General features: G+C 41.3%; 2 protein-coding genes across 2 annotated transcripts in view; both read right to left on the bottom strand.

The window, feature by feature from the left end:
• LOC132887192 (NACHT, LRR and PYD domains-containing protein 3-like) overlaps positions 1-26,757 on the bottom strand; it is a 164,097-nt gene that overhangs the window by 71,878 nt on the left and 65,462 nt on the right. The window lies entirely within an intron of this gene.
• LOC132885806 (axonemal dynein light intermediate polypeptide 1-like) lies at positions 13,362-14,144 on the bottom strand. The gene has a single exon (XM_060920323.1). The coding sequence runs from the start codon at positions 14,142-14,144 to the stop codon at positions 13,362-13,364; it is 783 nt and encodes a 260-aa protein (XP_060776306.1).

The following is a 26,757-nucleotide window of genomic DNA, read 5'->3' as shown; positions in this document are numbered from 1 at the left end:
TGGGGCTGGTGCACCTGCTGGAGTGATGAGGCACAGGAGTGCCTAGCAGTCCTCTTGCTGGGCCTGCAGCAGGGGCTCAAAGCACTGCTCCTACTCAATCTGCATCGCGACCAGAGCCTGGTGCTGGTTTTGTTGCGTGGTAGCGAGGCCACGGACTAGCCCTTTAAACAGGGAGGACTCCATGGCAACAGTTCCCTTTCAGCATCCTGGGTTTTGGCACCAATGTAATGCTTCCCTGACAGTGGTGGACACTGAAAGAACAGGCAGACAGGTTCAGGTTAACTTTCAGTTTTATTTCAAAACCACAACTCAAACAGAAACACACTTTTCAGTGGACTTAAATGGTAAAACTGCCACAACCTACAGGTGTGATTTCAGCTGGGGGGGGGGGGTCTCTCTGCTCCTCTCCCCTTTTTATCTGCTCCCCATCACTTCACACAAACACAGCACAGTAATCAACAACAGGTGCTTCCACTTTGCCACTCACTTTCCCTGGCTTCGCTCTCCATTCATAAACTGGCCCTCAACCATGCCCCCACTGCCACAGACAACATATCAAATGTTGAAACTGAGAAATTTTATAGTTTTTTGAAAATATATGCTTATTTTGAATTTGATGGAAGCAATACATTTCAAAAAAGTTGGGACAGGGGCATGTTTACCACTGTGTTGCATCACCTCTACTTTTAACAATGCTCTGTAAACATTTGGGAACTAAGAAGACAGGGGCATGTTTACCACTGTGTTGCATCACCTCTACTTTTAACAATACTCTGTAAACATTTGGGAACTAAGAAGACCAACTGCTGTAGTGTTGAAAGAGAGATGTTGCCCCATTCTTGCCTGATTTACAATTTCAGAACAGTTTGGAATCTCCTTTGTTGTATTTTGTGCTACATAATGTGCCAAATATTTTAAACAGGATACAGGTCTGGACTGCAGGCAGGCCAATTTAGCACCTGGACTCTTTTACTACGGAGCCATGCAGTTTTAATATGTGCTGAAAGTGGTTTGGCATTGTCATGCTGAAAGAAGGAAGGCCTTCCCTGAAAAAGATTTTGTCTGGATGGCAGCATATTGCTCTGAAATGTGTATATATCATTCAGCATTAATGATGCCTTCCCAAATATACTGTGGTGCTTGAAAGTTTGTGAACCCTTGAGAATTTTTTATATTTCTGCATAAATATGACCTAGGGGCAGCACAGTGGTGTAGTGGTTAGCGCTGTTGCCTCACAGCAAGAAGGTCCGGGTTCGAGCCCTGTGGCTGGCGAGGGCCTTTCTGTGCAGAGTTTGCATGTTGCCCACATGGGTTTCCTCTGGGTGCTCTGGTTTCCCTCACAGTCCAAAGACATGCAGGTTAGGTTAACTGGTGACTCTAAATTGACCATAGGTGTGAGTGTGAATGATTGTGTGGGTCTATGTGTCAGCCCTGTGATGACCTGGTGACTTGTCCAGGGTGTACCCTGCCTTTCACCTGTAGTCAGCTGGGATAGGTTTCAGCTTACCTGTGACCCTGTAGAACAGGAGATAATGTTGGCGGCTAGAGATAATGAGATGAGAAATATGACCAAAAACATCATCAGATTTTCACACAAGTCCTGAAAGTAGATAAAGATAACCCAGTTAAACAAATGAGGCAAAAATATAATACTTGGTCATTTATTTATTGATGAAAATGATACAGTGTTCCATATCTGTGAGTGGCAAAAGTATGTGAACCTTTGCTTTCAGTATCAGGCATGACCCCCCTGTGCAGCAATAACTGCAATTAAATGTTTCCGGTAATTGCTTATCAGTCCTGTACACCAGCTTGGAGAAATTTTAGCCCATTCCTCCAGACAGAACCACTTCAACTCTGGGATGTTGGTGGGTTTCCTCATATGAACTGCTCGCTTCAGGTCCTTCCACAACATTTCGATTGGATTAAGGTCAGGACTTTGACTTGTCCATTCCAAAACATTAACTTTATTCTTCTTTAACCATTCTTTGGTCAAACAACGTGTGTGCTTAGCGTCATTGTCTTGCTGCATGACCCACCTTCTCTTGAGATTCAGTTCATGGACAGATGTCCTGACATTTTCCTTTAGAACTCGCTGGTATAATTCAGAATTCGTTGTTCCATCAATGATGGCAAGCCGTCCTGGCCCAGATGCAGCAAAACAGGCCCAAACCATGATACTACCACCATGTTTCATAGATGGGATAAGGTTCTTATGCTGGAATGCAGTGTTTTCTTTTCTCCAAACATAATGCTTCTCATTTAAACCAAAATTTCTATTTTAGTCTCATCCGTCCACAAAACATTTTTCCAATAGCCTTCTGGCTTGTCCACATGATCTTTATCAAACTGCAGACAAGCAGCAATGTTCTTTTTGGAGAGCAGTGGCCTTCTCCTTGCAACCCTGCCATGCACACCATTGTTGTTCAGTGCTCTCCTGATGGTGGCCTCATGAACATTACCATTAGCCAATGTGAGAGAGGCCTTCAGTTGCTTACAAGTTACCCTGGGGTCCTTTGTGACCTCGCCGACTATTACATGCCTTGCTCTTGGAGTGATCTTTGTTGGTCAACCACTCCTGGGGAGGGTAACAATGGTCTTGAATTTCCTCCATTTGTACACAATCTGTCTGACTGTGGATTGGTGGAGTCCAAACTATTTAGAGATGGTTTTGTAGCCTTTTCCAGCCTGATGAGCATCAATAACGCTTTTTCTGAGGTCCTCAGAAATCTCCTTTGTTTGTGCCATGATACACTTCCACAAACATGTGTTGTGAAGATCAGACTTTGATAGATCCCTGTCCTTTCAATAAAACAGGGTGCCCACTCACACCTGATTGTCATCCCATTGATTGAAAACACCTGACTCTAATTTCACCTTCAAATTAACTGCTAATCCTAGAGGTTCACATACTTTTGCCACTCACAGATATGTAATATTGGATCATTTTCCTCAATAAATAAATGACCAAGTATAATATTTTTGTCTCATTTGTTCAACTGGGTTCTCTTTATATATATTTTTAGGACTTGTGTGAAAATCTTATGATGTTTTAGGTCATACGGTATTTATGCAGAAATAGAGAAAATTCTAAAGGATTCACAAACTTTCAAGCACTACTGTACAAGTCAACCATGTCATGTGCACTAATGCACCCTCATACTGTCACAGATGCTGGCTTTTGAACTGTGCACTGATCACAAGCTGGATGGTCCCTCTCCTCTTTAGCCTGGAGAATGTGGTGACCATGATTTCTAAAATGAATTTCTACTTTTGATTCATCAGACCTTGGGAGTTTTCCACTTTGCCTCAGTAAAAGAGTTCTGGCCCAGGGAAGGTGGTGGTGTTTCTGGATATTGTTACCTCGCCTAGGACGGAGTCCACCAGGGGGCGAGGTATTGTTTTCAGTTTTTTTTGTTTGGGTTTTTTTTTTTTGTTAATGATGTTGTGGGAAAACAGCTGGACCAATCTTCATGAAACTTTCAGAATAGATGGGCATTGGTCTCAAATAGAACCTCCAACATTTTGGGGGTCATCTGGTCAAGGTCAAGGTTTTTGTGGCTCCTGCCTCATATAGAGGCGGTAGCCACTGTCATTGTTCTGTAAGAATGTTAGAGTGTAACAATTGCACAGTACGGTGTGAAAACAGTACGGTGTGTTCTGATTGGCTGAGAGCAGTACGGTGTGTTCTGATTGGCTGAGAGCAGTAAGCAGTACAGTGTTCTGATTGGCTGACAGCAGCAAAGAATCAGAATCAGAACCATGTTAATTGGCCAAGTATGTTCACACACAAGGTCAAAATCAAGCTCAAGGTCACCAAAAAGGTCAAAATTGTTTTTTTGCAATAGCTTCCATCATATTCATCATAAGAGCTACCAGGCGAGGTTTGTTTTGCCTGGGAACACTTGTTTATATATGGTTTTAACTTGCATTTGTAGATGCGGTAATAAACTGTTTTCACAGATGATGGTTTTCTGAAGTGTTCCTGAGCCCATAATGATTTCCACTACAGACACATGTCTGCTTTTTAATGCAGTGTTGCCCGAGGGCCTGAAGATCACAGGCATCCAATATCAGGTTTCAGCCTTGTCTCTTGCATGCAGAGATTTCTCCAGATTCTCTGAATCTTTTAATGATATTGTGTGTAATAATTTGATAAATAGCAGTATTTATTTCATTTTTTCTCATTGAGGATGGAATGCTGAATTGTGGTGATGTAAGTGTATAATTATTTGGTGTAGATGGGATGTTCTCATCTCATTATCTCTAGCTGCTTTGTCCTGTTCTACAGGGTCGCAGGCAAGCTGGAGCCTATCCCAGCTGACTATGGGCGAAAGGCGGGGTACACCCTGGACAAGTCGCCAGGTCATTACAGGGCTGACACATAGACACAGACAACCATTCACACTCACATTCACACCTACGGTCAATTTAGAGTCACCAGTTAACCTAACCTGCATGTCTTTGAACTGTGGGGGGAACCGGAGCACCCGGAGGAAACCCACGCGGACACGGGGAGAACATGCAAACTCTGCACAGAAAGGCCCTCGCCGGCCACGGGGCTCAAACCTGGACCTTCTTGCTGTGAGGCGACAGCGCTAACCACTACACCACCGTGCCGCCCTAGATGGGATGTTAAAATGTATAATTAATTTGTGTTTGAAATGGGTCCCTTTAAGGAAAGTTGAGGAGTAATTCTTGTTACGTTAGGCGTGAGTTCATGACCTTCGAGTTGACACACTTCCAGGTGGATAGAAAAGGAAGAGAGAAGAGGGAACAACGTGGGAATGGCGCTGAGCGGGTAGCAGTGGACTGTGTGTGTGTCGGACAACGAGTTGAGAGTGCATGAGTTGGACTCTTCGCTGCAGTTAAGGGTTTTGCGTTTGGTGGATACGAAGCAGGTCAGTCATTGCTAGCTAGCAGGATCTAGGCTAGCGGCACGGTCTTCGTTGAGGGTGGACATCGCCTGCACAGACAGGAGGATGCTTCGTTGTTGCGATTCGCAGAGGTGTCAAGTAACGAAGTACAAATACTTTGTTACTTTACTTAAGTAGAAATTTTGGTACTTTCTACTTTACTGGAGTAATAATTTTTCAACCTACTTTTTATCTCTACTCGTTACATTTTCAAGCATTTACTTTTACTTCGTTACGTTTATAATAGTCTCGTTACTTGCATTTAATTGCGCCAATCTTTATATTACTTTATATTACTTATATTACTTTGTCCACCTAATAAACTGCCACTCAGGGCCAGTGTTGCCAGATTGGGTGGTTTCCCGCCCAGTTGTGGGGTTTAAAGTGAATTTTGGCAGGTTTTGAACATATTTTGGGCTGGAAAATGTCAGCAGTATCTGGCAACACTGCTCAGGACGCTCCAAGCACACAGCAATCAGAGCTCTGACTTCGACGCCGTTAGTAAATTGCGGGCTCTCGTTCGTTTGTCAGGAGTGGAATCCCCCCCCAACGAACCATATGCGGCATTCTCTTTTCTGAGTCAGGGTAAGTTTACAAAACACAGTTATGGTATCTTGGTGGGTGTTAGTGAGTAAAGTGACAGGTCTTAGCTTAGTAAACGTTATATTAGCTTGTAGTGTGTCGGCATTCCAGCGGCCGCCCTTTCTCTCCTCGCCGGTGTTCAGCCTTGCATTGCTGGAACACAAACATTCTGTTGACTTCTCTCGGTGAGCCAGTAACTAGTAGGGATGAGAAAGTGTTTTTCTTGCATTTTATCTGGAACCTGCTGCCTCTACTGCACATCCCATATGAAAAAGAAAAAAACTGCAATTTTACAGTAGTGTTAGTGTAGTATTCATTCATTCATAGCATTCAAATACTGTATTATTACTGCCGTTTAGACAGTGAATGCAATGCAACTTTGGACACAAACTGATTGCCAGCATACTGCAAAAATATTGCGTTATACAATATTTTGGACATTACAATGTTTTTTTTTTAATATATACATTTTCAATAAAAATTTATTGATAACTTACTTCTGAGGTATGAAGTTTTACACCATTACAACACTTACAGACAACAAGTCATTATTACTTGTGCTCCATGAAACACATTTTAATGGGTCAGGAGAATGTACTGTATGTGGACTTCTAGGCTGCGCCTTTGTCCTTAATAGCATTTTTTCCTCTTTCATTACTTTTACACTTTAAAGAAGTGTTAGGGTTTTGCTGGGATTCGAACCTGGTTCGTTGGTGTGATAATCCAGCAAACCCCCACTAGGCCACCAGGGGGATGACTCAAATGCAGAGGCGTGAGGCGGAAGTAGAAAAAGTATCAAAAAGGTTTATTTACAATATGTACAAAAATATCCAAAAAGTAAAAATACAAAAACGCTCAGAAGATATAAGGGAAAAAAATTAAAAATCCAAAAGTACAAAACAAAAGCCAAAAAACAGAAAAGAAAAGGCAAAAACACCAAAGCTCAGAAGATCCAAAAAACACAGTAACTACTAGGTCCAAAAGAAAAGCAAAATGCAAAATAAAGAACATGGTACAGAGGAAACTGGAGATAAACATAACAGCACAAAGACTCCGTGACAAGAGGACTGAACTCAGGGGTATAAATACACAAACTAATTAAGGACACAGGTGAAGATAATCAGGACTAAACAGGCAATTAACACAAACACAAAACACAGGAACAGTGGCGGCCTCTAGAGGCCAAAATAAACATGACACGAAAAGGAAATAACAGCGGCCTCTAGAGGCCAAAACAGTCCTAGTCCTAACAAGTAGTTTAGAAATCAGTATACTTTTTACTTTTACTTGAGTAAAAAGCTTCAGTTGATACTTTTACTTCATGAAAAGTATTTCTAAACCATAGTATCTATACTTCTACTTGAGTAATAAATAGTAATACTTTTGACACCTCTGGCAATTCGTCACCTATGGTCTGGTCCTGCTGACTTCACTGACACGGGAGGTACTTTCATAAAAGGTTTCCATCATGAGCTCCAACTAAAGCATGCCAATGAACTAAACTAAGAGTGCACTCAAAATTAGACAGTTTGAGGGAAAAAACTATCACTACCCTTGTTTCTATTTTTTTTCTCTTTTCCATAATGAAAGGTGACGGTGTTTTCTTGTGCATATCTTTAATACAGTTCCTAAAATTGATATTCTGTGTTTGTATTATTGAGTTGTGTTTTATCATTGAAATACTACATTCTGCCCTACCCAAGCATTTACAGGTCAAAGTGTATTCCCCATAGCCTCTACACAGATATTAGTGAAAGTGAGAATCATACATTACCCTAGACAGTTGTGTCACTATTTGAAATGTCTCTTTTACCATAAGATATTGAATGAGGGTTAAGGCTTCATCTTTGCACATAAGGTGAGTTTCTTAATACACAAGCCGGTGGTAAAGGGGTTACATATGTACCATAGATGATGTGATCCCCAAATTCTTTGCAATTTTACATTGAGGAACATTATTCTTAAATTGTTCCACTGTTTGCCCATTCAGTCTTTCACAGAGCAGTAAACCCCTCCCCATCTTTACTTCTGAGAGACTCAGCCTGTCTGGGATGCTCTTTTTATACCCAGTCATGTTACTGACCTGTTGCCAATTAACCAATTTTTTTTTTTTTGCATTACACAACTTTTTCACTCTTTTGTTGCCCGTCGCAACTTTTCTGAAATGTGTTGCTGACATCAAATTCAAAATGAGCATATATTTTTGAACAAGCAATAAAATTTCTCATTTTTCACATTTGAAATGTCTTTGTACTATTTTCAATGTATATGGGTGGCATGGTGGTGTAGTGGTTAGCACTGTCACTTTACAGCAAGAAAGTTCTGTGTTCAAGCCCAGTGGCTGACGGGAGCCTTCCTGTATGGAGTTTGCATGTTCTCCCCATGTCTGCGTGGGTTTCCTCCAGGTGCTCCAGTTTTCCCCCACAGTTCAAAGACATGCAGTTAGGTTAACATGGGGTGGTATTGGGATGAAGTGCCCTTGAGCAAGGCATCTAACCCCCAGCTGCTCCCTGGGTGCTGTAGCATGGCTACCCACTTCAGATGGGTTAAATGCAGAGAGGAATTTCACTGTGCCTAAGTGTATGGGTGATACAATAAAGTTGTTCTTCTTCATGTTTTTCAAATCTTCACATTCTGTTTTTAATTACGTTTTACAAATTGTCCCAACTTTTTTGGAATTGGGGTTGTAATTACACAGTCCTGGCTCTGCAAATGGGACACACACACACACACACACACGAAAAATAAATAAATATGGACAAATCAACACATTGCTTCATAATCATGGAAGGGAGGGATGTAATTTGATTGGCTGTTGAGCTCAAATGTCATTCCATTACATGATGGAACTTTCACAATGGTACTTCCAATGTGATTCTGCTTATTCTAGTTCTACTTGTACGACTCTATATTCTGTAATATTTTGGGTGCAAAACTACGATGCCGGGGCGGCATGGTGGTGTAGTGGTTAGCGCTGTCACCTCACAGCAAGAAGGTCCGGGTTCGAGCCCCATGGCCGGCGAGGGCCTTTCTGTGTGGAGTTTGCATGTTCTCCCCGTGTCTGCATGGGTTTCCTCCAGGTGCTCCGGTTTCCCCCACAGTCCAAAGACATGCAGGTTAGGTTAACTGGTGACTCTAAATTGACCATAGGTGTGAATGTGAGTGTGAATGGTTGTGTGTCTTTGTGTCAGCCCTGTGATGACCTGGCGACTTGTCCAGGGTGTACCCCGCCTTTCGCCCGTAGTCAGCTGGGATAGGCTCCAGCTTGCCTGCGACCCTGTAGAACAGGATAAAGCGGCTACAGATAATGAGATGAGATGAGAACTATGATGCCTTCATTTCTATCTCTCCACCAGGCTATATGAAAATCATCTGCCTCCTAAATGTGGACCACTGCCTGCAAGGGAGCTGACATCAGTTGGGACCCCTGTAATAAACAAGGTTTGGTACTGCATACATTCAATGAAGGGCTCTCTGCAAAACACAAAAGCTGAACAGACCGGTCTCCCAAGGAGCCATCAGCACGCCATCTACCACCAGAGCAGGGAATCGCACCCCACCATTTTGGGGTGGAGAGGCAGAGGCCTTAAGTTGTGAGTATATACTGTATCAGTTGACCAACACAACATTCAAATCTGTTTTTTAACTTACAGGTTTCAGGAATTGACCTTTCTCCAGGAGTTTGATTGGCATGCAATCTGACCAATTAAAAGGCTTTGTTGCTATCTGCCATTTTGTCTGACTAACAACTAGCATCACAGTATGTCAGTATGTCCATCAGCAACTTCTAAATTCTTTGTTAAAATGGTGAAAAGCTATAATTATGGAACATGTAATACAGACTGCAGGTACCTAGACAGACTCAAAAATAATGTAGAATTCTTTTGATTCCCAAAACCAGCCAGAAACCTGGAAAAGTGTTTGAGATGTATACAACTGTGTGGGCTACCTCACCATCAGCTGAATGTGGATAAACTTAAAAATCATGGGATAGATGAGAACATTTATGTGTTCAAAGCTAATACAATTGTAGTCTACTGTATCCTTTTAACTATAGGGCACAATCTATTTTTATTTTGTAAAAGTTGTCAATTGTAAAAAGAGGAAGGACAAAAGAAAAATATGACAATGACCCCATGCGGTTGCACATCTTAAGACCTGTTTGCAGGAAGAATGGGGAAAAAAATAACACCTGAAACACTTCATCATTTGGTGTCTTCAGTCCATAAACAACTTTTAAGTGTTGTGAGAAGGAATGGCAATATTATAAAGTCGTAAATGCTTTACCATCCCCAATGTTTTTAAATGTGTTGCAAGAATCAAAACCGAAATGTGTGCATCTCCCATAACCTGGTACGGAAAAGAACAGGACGGAACATTACCGTCATGTATTTTAATGTGGTGTCACATATTTTCTTATATTTGCCTTCCGGGTTTGTATATGCTGTTCCGTCCCATGTATAAGAAGTATTCTATCCCGGAATACCATTTTTGTGACATTTATTTACATAATGTATAATCTTACCTTTTTTGTTCCAGGATGTGTCAGATATCCTCTCTCATCAAGGTGAAAACACACACACACACACACACACACACGGAACAGTACCGTCACATATTTTCTTATATTTGCCTTCCGGGTTTTTATATGCTGTTCCGTCCCATGTGTAACAAGTGTTCCGTCCCACAATACCATTTTTGTGACATTTATTTACATAATGTATAATCTTACCTTTTTTGTTCCAGTTTCACAGAGACATCAGTCATGTCCACCATTTTATTAATCGGTACTTACATTATTCATCCTGCCTTTCTTAACTAAAGTTTGAAGCTGACCATACGGACAAAGAAAAAGTCTTCTGGAGGATAGTTGTACCGTCAGATGAGACAAAGATTGAGTTGTTTGGCCACAGTGACCACCATGTACCGTACAGAGGGTCACTGTACCAGCTGGTGATGGTGGTAGGATCATCATGCTCTGGGGCTGTTTTACTGCCAGTGGAACTGGTTCATTGCACAAAGTGGATAGAATAATGAAGAAGGAGGACTACCTCAGAATTCTTCAGCATAAACCATCAGAAACTTGAACATGACTTGGGACTTGGGAGTTACAACAGGACAATGAACCCAAACACGTATCAAAGCTGGTTGTGGAGGATAAAGCAGGCTAATATTAAGCTTAAAACAAGTCCTGACTTCAACCCTACTGAAAATATATGACTGTGCTTATAAGTCTAGTCCATGACAAGAAAAAAAAAATAATTGAACTCGACCAATTCTACCATGAAGAGTTGTGAAATATCCAACCAGAATTCTGCCAGAAGCTTGTTCATGGTAAACAAAAATGTTTGGTCAAGGTGAATCTTGTGAAGATACATTTTACCCAAATATTAGACATGCTGAATGTATATTTTTGACCCTGTATGTATAATTTTGACCCTGTGTTGATTTCAGAAAACCCAAAGAAAATTAAAACTTGTGCACCAAATTCTCGTGTTTTTTTTTTTTTTAAGATGTATGCTGTACATTCAGCCACAGAAAAAGAACAGTTCAAAGAAATTACTGAAAGCCCAAATATTGGCATGACATTCATATCCAAGATGACATTCATGTCATTGTACATAAACTTCTGACTACAACTGTATTTACCAGAAAAATACATGCATATATGTATTATTTTGAAAACCCACCAGCCAACTGATCTGGCACATTTTAATTGTGCAGCAGTAATGACGTAAATAATGGTGCAGAGGAGTAGTGTCTGAAAGGGTTTATTCATTTTACCAATGAGCTCACTATATAGTCCTTTATATAGAATTCCCTAGATAGTGAGTAGGGAGTAGTGAATGAGTGAGTGATTTTGGACACAGCCTGTCAGTGAGTTTCCCTCACTGCTGCACACACACGGCTGCACTAAAACCACATCCATCCATCCATTATCTGTAGCCGCTTATCCTGTTCTACAGGGTTGCAGGCAAGCTGGAGCCTATCCCAGCTGACTATGGGTGAGAGGCAGGGTACACCCTGAACAAGTCGCCAGGTTATCACAGGGCTGACACAGAGACAAACAACCATTCACACTCACATTCACACCTACGGTCAATTTACAGCCATCAATTAACCGAATCTGCATGTCTTTGGACTGTGGGGGAAACCAGAGAACCCGGAGGAAACCCACACAGACACAGGGAGAACATGCAAACTCCACACAGAAAGGCCCTCATCGGCTGCTGGGCTCAAACCCAAAACCTTCTTGCTGTGAGGCGACAGTGCAAACCACTACACCACTGTCTCATCTCATCTCATTATCTGTAGCCGCTTTATCCTGTTCTACAGGGTCGCAGGCAAGCTGGAGCCTATCCCAGCTGACTACGGGCGAAAGGCAGGGTACACCCTGGACAAGTCGCCAGGTCATCACAGGGCTGACACATAGACACAGACAACCATTCACACTCACATTCACACCTACGGTCAATTTAGAGTCACCAGTTAACCTAACCTGCATGTCTTTGGACTGTGGGGGAAACCAGAGAACCCGGAGGAAACCCACACAGACACAGGGAGAACATGCAAACTCCACACAGAAAGGCCCTCATCGGCCGCTGGGCTCAAACCCAAAACCTTCTTGCTGTGAGGCGACAGTGCAAACCACTACACCACTGTGCTGCCCTAAAACTACATGAAGTGTGTAATTTGAGGCACAGCTTCAGAGACACTGTGTCAGTGTGTGTGCTCGTGGTTGTTTGCTGTGTGAATCCAAGCTCTCATTCTGTCAGGAAAAAAAAGTGCACACAGAGACCTTGTGTTCCTACGGATGCCTCATTATTTCATGTTTCATGAGCAAATAAGACATATTTGGACGAGGTTGCAAAATATGATTTGTTTGTGGTGAGCAAGCAATTACCTACTTGCCGATGCCAAAGGCAGAGGCTTGCAAGACACTAACAAATCACAGTATTTTGTGAAAACCGAGTTCAATCATTGTTTTATCATTCAAAATGCATTTTTTAAATACTGATTATAAAGTCCGTGTGATGAGTCAAACGATAACAAAGAAATCAGATGCAATCATTGATTTATTTACATCTCACAGAACACAAAATACAAAAGTGTGAAGTAACTGCGCATGAGCAGATCATTATTTGTAGGCAGTTATTTGCAGTTCACTCAGCCAACCAAAACTGCGTGAAAATAATTCAAATGATAAAGTGTGAGTTGAGAAAGATAAAACACTGCTGTCACATTTCACTGTGCGATGATGTGAGAATATCATCAGGAATTCATATTGAATCATAAAAAACAAGACACTACAAGTAGAAATTATTTGGGTCACGTCAATTAAATTTATGATTTTTAGATAAATGTTCTCTATAACATGTCTTCTCTTAAAACTGTAATAGTACAAAATGTCAACTTTATTATTATTATTATTATTATTATTATTATTATTATTATTAAGTAAATCAAAACACACACACACAAAAGGCCTCATGCTTAAGATTTTTAATGATCATTTTGAAAGAAGCCCATTTATTTTTGCTCCTGCTCCTTTACCTAAGTTGTGGTTAAAATTATTTTTCAATTTACTTCATCACTGGCACTTGAGCACTCATTCTCCAGGGGTTTCTCCAAGCACTGGCTGCTGTTCTTCTTTCAGTCATCCTGCTTGGCCTTCCCATGTTCCTCAATCTGGTGCTCTCCTTCTGAATCCAAACTGTCCTCCAGCTGTTCCATATCCTGTCATTCCTCACAGAAAGAGTGTCAGGGAAGCCTGGAGCTCGGTGATGTTTTTGAGATCACATCATTGTCCAGCTTGGTCATCTTTCTTTTCCTGTTACTCTCACGCTGTAGTCAAAGTGGCCTCTATCTGTCCAGCTGTGCACGTTCCATTGGGGTAATGAGTGCATCCAACTGGTTTTTCAGTTGCAAGTTGGTACGTTTGAGAAACTCGGTCTCCTCAGCATGCTTCTTCTCTTCTATTTGTCGCCGTTCATTTTCTTGTCTCTCAATTGCCTCAAATATAGCCTTCTGCTCATTCAGCTGTCTTTCCAGCTCGCTCTTCTCATTTTCCAAGTCTGCAATCTTCTTCTCAGTGTCCATTTTCCCTTGGTCAGCCTGCAGAGCTTTCCTCATGCCGAAGGCCACACTGGTCTCAAACAGGGTCTGATAGGCAGAGATAGTCCTGCGCAGCTCATCTCTTACTCGTGAAAGCAGCAATCCTCTCTCAGCACAACTGATGGTAACTTGTCTGAGTAGCTCATCAAAGCACTGTGTGTAGAGCTCTCTGCGGACAGGGCAGATGCCCATATCTCTGGCCTGTCTCTGATACAGTTTGAGATCCAGTTCTTCTTGCAGCTGAATGACATCTGTCCGGGTGCATGGCCTGCTGGACACCTGCTGTACCCACAGCTCATCATTCTCCATCCATTTCCGTGGTGGAAGGATGACATGAAGAACATCCTCTGTTTGCTGATTAATGGCATCAGATGAAGAGCTTCTGTGTTTGGTTGAAGGTGGAACTGGAACAGAGGCAGGCTGCGTGGGAGTCGCCTTCAAAGCCTGATCCTTTGACGATTTCGTCTCGTTTTTTTTGCTCACCAGCTCGGGGCAGTCATACTTCAGCAAAGAGTCAGTAGAAGAAATCATGGTCAGATTTTATTTGTTTTCAAAGAAGTCTTCGATATCAGCGTTGCACTTGGCGAGTTCACAGATCAGAAATCATGACAGTGGGACTCTCCTTCTGTCTCGTTTATAGGCTCGATCGTGACGTCACGTTCTGATTCTGGAACGCGATTATAGGTTTGATTGTGACGTCACTCCGTCTGGCGCGCGCTTCCTTTCTCTCTGTCTGCGCATGCGCAGAGTACTGACAGCCCGTCAGGGGAATCCCCGGCTCTGATTGAGCCAGCCTTCTCATGTTTTTCTTCTGATTTCTATCTTTCCTTTTAACACATCACACAGTGGAAAATTACAGCGGTGTAGAAAGTAACGCGGTGAGGATACCTGTCTACTTTGAGGTTTGAAAAAAAGGGATATTTCCCAGATTTTTAACTCAAAATAAGGGAAAATTTCGGAAAGTCATAGCCTTCACCAAAAGTGGGTGTGTAGTTGAATGGGGGGCAATTTTCTATCTAGTATTTGTGATTTCCTGTACTCTGGTGCATGTTGGTGATAGCCAAGACCCAAACTCAATATGCTTATGGTTTATAGAGTGCATTTGTGAATAAACTATACATTTATTTTTATTTGCTTTCAGTGGTACCAATTATTTCCTAAATTAAGGGCTAAAATACGTATCTTATGTTAAAATAAGAAAGGTCATTATATAACCAGTCAATAAATTCAATTCCATTGCAATTTATTATGGTTTTACCATAGTCATGGCCTCGGAACACTAGATAGATAGATAGATAGATAGATAGATAGATAGATAGATAGATAGATAGAGTAATAAAGAGTAATAAAGAGTAATATAAAATATTTGTTAGGTTTATATAAGTATTATTCTTATAAGTATTATTATTAAAATGGTGACAAAATTAAGAGTTAACTTAGGCTACGTTCACACTGCAGGCTGAAGTGACTCAAATCCGATCTTTTCGCCTATATGTGACCTGTATCCGATCTTTTATTGACAATATGAACGACACAGATCCGATTTTTTCAAATCCGACCCAGGCCGTTTGGATATGTGGTGCTAATTCCGATCCCTATCCGCTCTTTTCATATGCGACTTCAGTCTGAACCGCCAGGTCGCATTCATCCGACTTACACGTCATCAACAAGCCACAAACGTCACTATTCTGCGCTGAAGTAGGCGGCGGGTCTCTCAAAAAAGTTACAACAACATGGCGCATAATCACGGGCGCAGATAGAGGGTGGGACGAGTCATATTTAAATTCACCTCGCTCGGTCCCCCCCACTTATAGGGAGGAAAAAACGTCTATGCTGTCTTTCTTTGCATAAGGCAAACCTCACGGAAAAATCAAAAGACTAATTACCATTCGGTTTATTGAGGTGCACAGCAGTGTATACATATAGTTGCAACAACTCACATAAAACAAAACAAAGACTGATATTCGGTTGGTTGAGCTGCGCAGACCGCACAGGTTGCGAGCTCGAGCTTGGTTGCTATGGTTACTAACAACAAGTTTGACAGGCATATCGGGGTTGGGGTTGGTTTGCTGGCAGCTTTGTCCCCCCCAGTTTTTTGTCCCCCCAGTTCAAAAAACGTATCTGCGCCCCTGCGCATGACATCAATGCGAGGGACGCTTCGGGCTGTGAAGGTTCTGAATCTTCTCAATGGAAGGACGCAGAGGTTAGGGAGCTGATTTCCATTTGGGGGGATGCAGCTATTCAAGCTAGATTGGATGAGTCATACCGCAACCGGGCGGTTTTACTTCCGTAAACACTGGCCATGCTCACTGCGTGTGACGTCGTCGTATCCTGCAGTGCGCATGCGGAACACTTTTAGGTCGCTTTTCGTTCATACTGAGGATCACATACAAGTCGCATATATTTGTTAATGTGAACGACCTCACAAAAAAATCGGATTTCACAAAAAAATCGGAATTGAGCATTAAGCCTTGCAGTGTGAACGTAGCGTTAAGGTTCAGTTAAAAATGACCTTCTGTCTCGGCTGGACATTGTTTGGGAACATTTTGTTTATGAAATGTGTATTTTGAACAGAGAAGTGTCTGAAGGACCCACCAAGGTCTGTTTTATCAGATCGACCCACACACACACTTTAATGTTGGATGTAATGGTAGCCTTATTGCTGAACAAAGAGTTAAGACTCTTATATTTTTATAGTATATATTATAGTATATATTACTTATAGTATATTTTAGAGCTTTTTAAGATCCTTTATTATTTTGGACTATTGCATATACTATGGCAGTGATTTTAAACTGTTCCTGTGTAGCCTGACCTTCGTCCAGTGGAGAAGAACACTTCTTTGTTAGACCAAACATAGTCTTTGTTTAAAACATTGTCGTAAAAACATCTCACGCGCTTTGACGTACGTAAATGAAATTGCTGAAATATTATTTTGCTTATGACTGAAGGTTTCATTCACACACACATACATATGGAATTAAGATGTGATTTGCCGACCTAGCACATAGACACAGATATCAAAATGATGTCACTCACTCACACCCTCCCATAGACACACACACACACACACCCCTCTCTGAGGTCACATACAGACACACACACATCTGACAGACACAATAGCCGTTTGGAGAAATTATGATTTGTTATAAAAGGTGTTTGTAATCTTTCATCTTTGACGAAGTGACTGTGCGAATAAACTGGCATGTGAATCTCTGATTCTTTGTCTGTTTTTCTTGACCTGATCATTATCGTCCCGGATCCGAGGGTGGCTCATGAAGGAATCGGGGTCTCTTTCTGGGTGAACCCCAACAATATTAAACCAATTAAACCAAGAGTGATTTAAAATGGGTAAGTTTCAGATAGAAAATAAAATAGACAATGAGTGGATAAAACAGTTAATACACCAATTAGTTTACACTAGGCTATTTATGAGGTCTTAGCCAGGACATACTTAATGTAAGCATGTGTAGCTTGATTATTTGGGAGGCTTTCGTTTTCCCCATGGAAAATTTCTTTGCGATGGAAGAGTCTGGGAACATTCCAGCCACGCACTTGTTGAAATCATCAAAGAAAGAGAGGCTAATGTTTTTCTTAGCTATTAGCATCGCCATCTTCACCTCAGACCTAATCAGTGTTGCCAGATACTGCCGACATTTTCCAGCCCAAAATATGTTCAAAACCCGCCAAAATGCACTTGAAACCGCCCAACTTGGGCGGGAAACCGCCCAATCTGGCAACACTGGACCTAATCACTTGCTCAGCCTCGCCTCCGGACGTAGTTATGTAATCACTGATGCCTGAGAGGGCGGGGACGTGAATTCATGGCCCGACTTCCTGTTGTAAACTCCTGTCAGAGGCGCGTCATAAATTCTGGACCTACCGACTTTTTTATATTGTGAAAATACGGGACTTTTATATAATGTCAAAATACGGGATATTTTCGGGAAAATAAAAAAACGGGAAGACAGCGGGAAATAAGTCAAAATAAGGGATTTCCCGGGAAAAACGGGAGGGTTGACAGGTATGGCGGTGAGACAGCTGGAGAAAGTTTTTGGAGTTAACGGGACGCCATGGTCTCCGAGCCAGATGTTCTGCGCATGCGCATAAATCTGGACAATGAGACTTTGACTCATGATGAATAGTATTTTAAAAATCGTTTCCCTCATTGCGCCTTTTGACCTGTAAATATGCGTATGTACACACAGGCTTTGCTGTAGAATGTAGACATGAGCTGATGATGGCATGTGTTATCTTTAAACAAACGCAGCTGGATGACCAGCTGCTGGAGGCAATGCAGCTCCCCAATAAAGCCATGGACCCACTTTCAGCTTTAAAGGAAATAAATAAAACTTATTGTGCATACTTGCCAACTTTTCTAAATTCTCATGGGGGAGAAAAGTGCGTGAACGACATTTTCAATTGGACGAGCAGACGCGCAGCTTGTGAACAGGCAAGGCAGGCAACTGCTTGGGGCCCCCTGGCCCAGGGGCCCCCCGAGAGTCAGGGCCCGAGGGCTTATTTGTTTTTTTTTATTGTTTTTATTGTTCTTTACCATTGTATTTTCACATTTGGAATTTAAAAACTTTGGTTTCATACATTTTTCGTTGGTGTCAGATTATTTATAACATATTGGTGATGAACACTGGTCAGAAGGGCCCCCTGGAAATTTTTGCTTGGGGCCACAACAGACTAGAATCGCCTCTGTGGACGAAGGTCTGATGCGCGGTTGAAATGATAAAAACAGTGAATCTTAATTAATTGCAAACCATTTGAAATGTATACAATTAAAGAGTTTTTGAATTGTTGATATTGTTCTATCAATTACTTAAGGTTATGGGATTCATGCATCAGGCATGAGAGAGCTCAGAGTGAAAAATCTGAAATAATACTCTTGTCTTGAATTTTAATATAATAACAATGAAAGGGAAGTCTTAAATCAGATTTTTAGCTGAAAAATCTCATGCCTGAATATTGTATGCATACAGAGACCCACAGAAAATAACACAAGTGATGCTTTAGAAGAATGTTTATAATTTCTTAAAATAGTCACAGTGAATGAAAGTATTATTGGATTGTATCAAATATGCTTTCCTTCTGTAAGCTCATGTAAAAATACAGAGAACTATAATATATATAAATTAAATAACATTTTAATAAGATTTAACCAAAATATTAACAACTCAATTAAATAAATACTGCACTGTCTTAGTACTACTAAAATGCATCTCTCACACTAAACACTTTCCAACAGAATTTTTAAAAAGCACTAGAAATCCTATCAAAATCCTATCGGAATGCATCAAAGGAATTTGCTCATTTCCTCTCTCTCTCCCCCTCCCCCCAAATCTGTCCCTCTGAGTTACATGTTGGTCCTGGGATCAAGATGCTGACCTCTTCTGCTCCTTGGACCTGCCTGATCTATCCTGGTGCCCTGTGTCTGGTTGGAGTCTCATCACATTGCTCCTGTGGAGGACGGACCTATGAGGACAGTTGAAAGTCACACTTGGAGGACACTTTGGACTCTTACAGTAATGCTTTTATGGCTGAGGACTACAGTTGACTTGCTAACTTTAGGACTGCAGTTGTCATGAACAGTTTTGCACTCAAGTTTCCATCAATGAAGAGTTTATAACATCAACAAAACTGACTTCTTGTTAAAACTGTTAATATTATAGCCAGGCTGTCTGTTGTTGCCCAAATGAGGATGGGTTCCCTTTTGAGTCTGGTTCCTCTTGAGGTTTCTTCCTCATGTCGTCTGAGGGAGTTTTTCCTTGCCACCGTCACCACAGGCTTGCTCATTGGGGATAGATTAGGGATAAAATCAGCTCATGTTTTAAGTCGTTCAAATTGCGTAAAGCTGCTTTGCGACAATGTTTATTGTTAAAAGCGCTATACAAATAAACTTGACTTGACTCATTTGCAAATTTTGACTGAAAGTTTTCAAACAAAATTTAAAAATGGCACTATAAATACTACCATACTATCAAAATATACTCCACAAAGAAATTCACTCTAATGCAAAATTTTAGTCCGACCAAAATACACTCACTAGTAATCTTTCACTTAAAACCTCAAAACTCTATCAAAATCAATCACTTTCCAGATAATTCATTTCTAAACTTTCACTTCATCTCATCTCATTATCTCTAGCCGCTTTATCCTGTTCTACAGGGTCGCAGGCAAGCTGGAGCCTATCCCAGCTGACTACGGGCAAAAGTAAACTTTCACTTAAAACTTTCAAACATAAATTCAAAATAGCACTAAGACACTATTCAAATACACTCACCAAACAAATTATCTGTCTTGCGAAATTTCACTAAACACTTTAGAAGTTGTACAGTTTGTTTCTGAAATGGTATGGAAGACTAGTTTAATTTCACACTCAAATGTCCATTATATTCTGATTTAAGGTATCTTTACCTTAAAATGTGTAACTGACTGGTCAAACATTTGCTTATCCATGGAAATTCATTCTCCCATGCAACCTGGTATTTGCATTCATATTTTTGCCGTTTGATATTGGGTTTCGTGACCATGATGAATGACTGCTTGTAAAAAATGTCGGACAGCCTGGGTGAATCCTACATTACGGAAGTGGCTGTTGTTCTGTTCGTTGATTGGTTAAAAATCAGTTGCCGTCAGCAGTGTTTCTCATACGATTCTGATTAGACATAATCGGGAGTATTTTTAACTTGGCGGTAGGGATTTCCCCAAACCGGGAGATTATCCAGTTTTTAACAAATACGATCGGGAGACGGGAGACGGAGGCTAAAATCAGGAGCCTCCTGCCGAAATCGTGAGGGTTGGCAAGTATGATTGTGCTCTTCATTGTTCTCACCATTACAGCTATTTGTTCATCTTTTTTAATGCAACATATCAAGAGTAAATACAAAAACAAAACAAACAACAGGACAGATAAGAAATACAGACATGCTCAGGATAAACAAACAAAATATTTACAGTGAGAATGATGCACAGACTGGACGTGTTTTAACAGCTTTGGGATGTTTTCAAGTTTTCATCGTTTAATTAAATATTGACAAAATATCAGTTTATATCAGCGGTGTAGTGGTTAGCATGGTCGCCTCACAGCAAGAAGGTTCCAGGTCTGAACCCAGCGGCCAGTGAAGGCCTTTCTGTGTGGAATTTGCATGTTCTCCCCATGTCTGCGTGGGTTTCTTCCGGGTGCTCTGTTTTCCCCCACAATCCAAAGACATGCAGTTAGGTTGACGTGGGGCGGCCTTGGGCTGAGGTGCCCTTGAGCAAGGTACCAAACCCCTGACTGCTCCCTGGGTGCTCTGGTGTGGCTGCCCACTGCTGTGTGTGTGTGTGTGTGTGTGTGTGTGTGTGTGTTCACTGCTTCAGATGGGTGAAATGCAGAGGATGAATTTCACTGTGCTTGAAGTGTGCATGTGACAAATAAAGGTTTCTTCTTCAAACACAGGAGAGGGGTTAGCACTGTTGCCTCACAGCAAGAAGGTTCTGGGTTCTAACCCAGTGGCCGACAAGGGCCTTTATGTGTGGAGTTTGCATGTTGTCTGCATGGGTGTCCTCCCTCAGGATACGCAGGTTATTGACTATGAGTGTGAATGGTTGTTTGTGTATGTGTGTGTCAGCTGGTGACTTGTCCAGGGTGTACCCTGCCTCTCGGGCCAGCAGGGATAGGCTCCATCTTGCCCCCTGCGACCCTGCATGGGATAAGTGGTTACAGATAAAACAAACAAGCGCAGGAGAGGAGGGTTTGTGTCCTGAAAATCTACTGGTTTGTAAATGATACTTGCCTAGAAATAAAGTGAGATTAATAACAAAAATGCATTCATGTTTGGGAACTCCTTAAAAGTATATGTTCCTTAAAAAAAAAAAAAGACTCTTGACTGCTTCTGAATACACACACTTCACAAAAAACAGTGTGTAGGGTGTCTGGACACTCAGTAAATGTTTAATAGTCGTTGAACGGAGCCTGGATCATCTGAAGTATTCAAACGTACCACATTATGCTTCACTCCAATATCCTATAATTTAGCTGGAGCATCTGAATGACTGAAGAAGATGAATTCCTCTGAGGAAAATAGAAGATAGCTGTCTGAAGTGAAGCCATGTGTTACAGCAGTGTACAGATGTATCAGGAAGTGTTTATAGTTGTCTGTGAACATCCGGATCAGAGGACAGGTAAGATGGCCTCCACTGCAGGAGATACATGGTGTAATAATAAACGTATTAGAATTGTGGCAGGGCTTGTGTTACAATATTTATGATCCAATGTTTCCCCTGAACATGGAGACCAATGATCAGTACCACATTTTGCTGTGTTTAACCATACAACTGGAATTAGACGGCTGTCACGAACACACTGATGCACAAAAAAAGAAAATAATCGGATGAATTAGATGAGATTTCTGTTGATGGTATAAGAGCTGATTTGAAAGCATCAACCTCAAATCACTAAATCAAATAGCAAAACATCATAATGCATCAAAACAGCTCCAGGTCTCGTATCGATCTGTAGGCTCAATCAGGTCACATCATTGATCATATATCTTTGAAAGGAGAGGTAGCATGTAAATGACTGTTTCATACCTCAAGACAGTTGTTTAGCATGCTGTAGAGGTTCAAAATGTGTTTAGATTCCTGTTTCTATGGCCACAATTATCTTTAATCCAGGCTCTCTGTGTTACAGTACAGGGTCAATAGGTCAAACTATGGAATGGATTTTTGTTCATCAGTTTAGAAAGTTAGACCTTTCTCAGGTTAATAATTTAGAGGCCTGAGACACTAAGGCTACATCCACACGACAACGGCAACGAGATGTTATTTAAAAATATATCGTCCAAATGGGCAACAATCAGTAAAATATCAGGTCCATATGGCAACGCAACGCTTGCTGAAAACGATGCAATACACATGCCACACCTCTAGGCGCGCTGTAAGACGGTCCCTTCGGAGACACCAGAACAATAGAAGAAGTAAGGACGCATGTGCATAAACTATTATGCGCGAGACTTCATATTAGCCACAAAGTCAGGAAAATCTGTTTGTCTCATCTCATTATCTCTAGCCGCTTTATCCTGTTCTACAGGGTCGCAGGCAAGCTAGAGCCTATCCCAGCTGACTACGGGCGAAAGGCGGGGTACACCCTGGACAAGTCGCCAGGTCATCACAGGGCTGACACAGACAACCATTCACACTCATGGTCAATTTAGAGTCACCAGTTAACCTAACCTGCATGTCTTTGGACTGTGGGGGAAACCGGAGCACCCGGAGGAAACCCACGCGGACACGGGGAGAACATGCAAACTCCGCACAGAAAGGCCCTCGCCGGCCACGGGGCTCGAACCCAGGACCTTCTTGCTGTGAGGCGACAGCACTAACCACTACACCACCGTGCCGCCCAAAATCTGTTTGTAAAATTACATTATAATGACCAAATACAATGAAAAGTATTTTTCCAGTCTCACCTGTGAAAGGTAATCCCATGTGATCTCGTTTGGACGGCAAACCTGTTGGTACAGTTAAACGCAGCTAATCTTTATTCTCCGCTTTGACCTCTCCAAAATGGCGGCGAGGATGACGTATGATTCTACGCGGAAGGCGGCGTCTTTAATGGTCCGGAATAAATTGAATGATACTCATTGATGGATTAATTTGTTGTTTCTCACCTGTGAAAGGTAATCCCATATGATCTCGTTTGGATGGTAAACCTGTTGGTACAGTTAAACGCAGCACATGAATCTTTATTCTCCGCTTTGACCTATCCAATATGGCGACGAGGATGACGTATGATTCTATGCGGAAGGCGGCGTCTTTAATGGTCCGGAATAAATTGAATGATACACGTTGATGGATTAATTTCTTCTACGCCCTTTTTGAGGAATGTATTGTAGGACTTAAACCCACATCTGAAGAGGTGAGATCACTCCTTTTTTTTTCCCTATTTTTGCTGGCGGGATTGACTCTGCCCTAAGGGCAGAGTCTCTCTCTCTCTCACTTTGCACCATTACACAATAAATATTCACAGTGAAAATATTTTGTAAGCACGTCTCATGAACCAAGTTATAGGATTTGTTGACAACTCGCATCGAGTTCGTTACACTTCTACCCGGCGTGAAGCACTCACAGTCATGTGGTTGTGACGTCATCGTAAACAAATCCGTTCTACTCATCCAGACGACTTCACAACGGCAACGTTGCCAGATCTTTCCACTCTGGAACCCGTTCTCAAAAAGATTGTGTTTTGGGCACCCAAAACGCCGGTGCCGTGTGGACGCCAGGCCTAAACGATAAGCAATTGTATCGGAGTCACCTGAATCCGTTGCCGTGTGGACAGGGCCTAACATGCATGAGCCTGCTACAAATATTTTCCTAATATCACTGACAGATTATGTTGTTTTACCTAGCCTGAATGATATTCTCCTTAGAGGTTTTTCTGTCAGCAGGCCATTACAGTGGTGCTTGAAAGTTTGTGAGCCCTTTAGAATGTTCTATATTTCTGCATAAATATGACCTAAAATATCATCAGATTTTCACACAAGTCCTAAAAGTAGATAAAGAGAACCCAGTTAAACAAATGAGACAAAAAATATTATATTGGTCATTTATATATTGAAGAAAATGATCCAATATTACATATCTGTGAGTGGCAAAAGTATGTGAATATTTGCTTTCAGTATCTGGTGTGACCCCCTCGTGCAGCAATAACTGCAGCTAAACATTATCGGTAACTGTTGATCAGTCCTGCACACCGGCTTGGAGGAATTTTAGCCCATTCCTCCATACAGAACAGCTTCAACTCTGGAATGTTGGTGGGTTTCCTCACATGAACTGCTCGCTTCTAGTTCTTCCACAACATTTAGATTGGATTAAGGTCAGGACTTTGACTTGGCCATTCCAAAACATTACCTTTATTCTTCTTTAACCATTCTTTGGTAGAACGACTTGTGTGCTTAGGGACGTTGTCTTGCTGCATGACCCACCTTCTCTTGATATTCAGTTCAGGGGCAAATGTCCTGACATTTTCCTTTAGAATTTGCTGGTATAATTCAGAATTCATTGTTCCATCAATGATGGCAAGCCGTCCTGGCCCAGATGCAGCAAAACAGGCCCAAACCATGATACTACCACCACCATGTTTCACAGATGGGATAAGGTTCTTATGCTGGAATGCAGTGTTTTCCTTTCTTCAAACATAACGCTTCTCAGTTAAACCAAAAAGTTCTATTTTGGTCTCATCCGTCCACAAAACATTTTTCCAATAGCCTTCTGGCTTGTCCACGTGATCTTTAGCAAACTGCAGACGATCAGCAATATTCTTTTTGGAGAGCAGTGGCTTTCTCCTTGTAACCCTGCTGTGCACACCATTGTTGTTCAGTGTTCTCCTGATGGTGGACTCATGAACATTAACATTAGCCAATGTGAGAGAGGCCTTCAATTGCTCAGAAGTTATCCTGGGGTCCTTTGTGACCTCGCCGACTATTACACACCTTGCTCTTGGAGTGATCTTTGTTGGTTGACCACTCCTGGGGAGGGTAACAATGGTCTTGAATTTCCTGCATTTGTACACAATCTGTCTGACTGTGGATTGGTGGAGTCCAAATTCTTTAGAGATGGTTTTGTAACCTTTTCCAGCCTGATGAGCATCAACAATGCTTTTTCTGAGGTCCTCAGAAAACTGTTTTTTCTGAGGTCCTCATTGTGTTCATGCCATGATACACTTCCATAAACATGTGTTGTCAAGATCAGATTTTGACAGATCCCTGTTCTTTAAATAAAACAGGGTGCCCACTCACACCTGATTGTCATCCCATTGATTGAAAACACCTGACTCTAATTTCACCTTCAAATTAACTGCTAATCCTAGACGTCCACATACTTTTGCCATTCACAGATATGTAATATTGGATCATTTTCCTCAATAAATAAATGACCAAGTATAATTTTTTTTTATCTCATTTGTTTAACTCGGATCTCTTTATCTACTTTTAGGACTTGTGTGAAAATCTGATGATATTTTAGGTAATATTTATGCAGAAATATAGAACATTCTAAAGGGCTCACAAACTTTCAAGCACCACTGTAGCTGAGCTTCGGAACAATTTATGAGTTCAAATATTTAGAGGTTTGTGTGTGCCACCACAATTATGTTTTATTTACCACTGATTGTAATCATTGTAGAAGCACTTAAAGCACTAAACACACTTCTGTTGTGGAGCCAAAAGCTTGAGATGTTATTTAGTGGGAGTTACGAGTGGGTCTGTATTTTCAAACTTAGCGGAATTGTGTGTTTTAGCCAATGGGAAGCCTGTGTTGGGCAGCCAATCAGAAGTCTGTGTTCACATAAAGAAAGGTCCTTTCAATTGATTTTAATAGGAGCTGTCATTTTGTTTGGGGGCCATTCAAGGGAGGTCCCTTGTACTTGGACATTGTTTAAAATGACTGTTGTCTCAAGAGAATTTTAGTGCTTTTCCGGAAACACTCAAATGCTGACATTGTTTTATGCAATAAAGGTGTTTTCAGGTAACTTCTTTCATGTGAGTGTATTTTTGGATACTTTTGAGATTCAGACTTCCATGACACCTGTATCTGTAATACTTTAAAATGTAGCTGCTCAGGGTGTGTTCTATAATACTGATAAATAAACCATATATTTAAATGTCTAAAATAAAAAGGAGAAAATGTCTATTGGGTTTTAATAAGAGTTCTTATTCCCTCTCACACACGGTAATACACATTTAAAGTATCAATGAGTGTGACTTGTTATTGCGAATGTTATGGCGATCAAAAATATAAACAAATGTTATAGCAGTCATTTTGGTGGCACTCCAACTTTTGGGAAAAAATGACAGAAAATGGATTTGTCTCCAGCTGTATCTGTCACATCAACAGTGAGTTTACAGGATATCACTCTCCCTCTAACAGGCACATGACGACTGCATTTCTACAGTTCAGCACTTTTTTCTTCCATTTTTCTCTTTAACACATGATTATAAAGCAATGTGTCACTCAGCGTCTCCAGCACAACATCAGAAATAAAGAGTTTTACCCTAATGTGCAGCTTTCAAAAAACCTCTCTCTCACACACACACACACACACACACACAGCATTCTTGTGTGTTCCTAGTCACCATTTATTTTGTATTACACATAC

This window comes from Neoarius graeffei, chromosome 5, assembly GCF_027579695.1.
Source record: "Neoarius graeffei isolate fNeoGra1 chromosome 5, fNeoGra1.pri, whole genome shotgun sequence".
NCBI lineage: Eukaryota > Metazoa > Chordata > Actinopteri > Siluriformes > Ariidae > Neoarius > Neoarius graeffei.
This window is presented reverse-complemented; position numbering and strand designations above follow the sequence as displayed.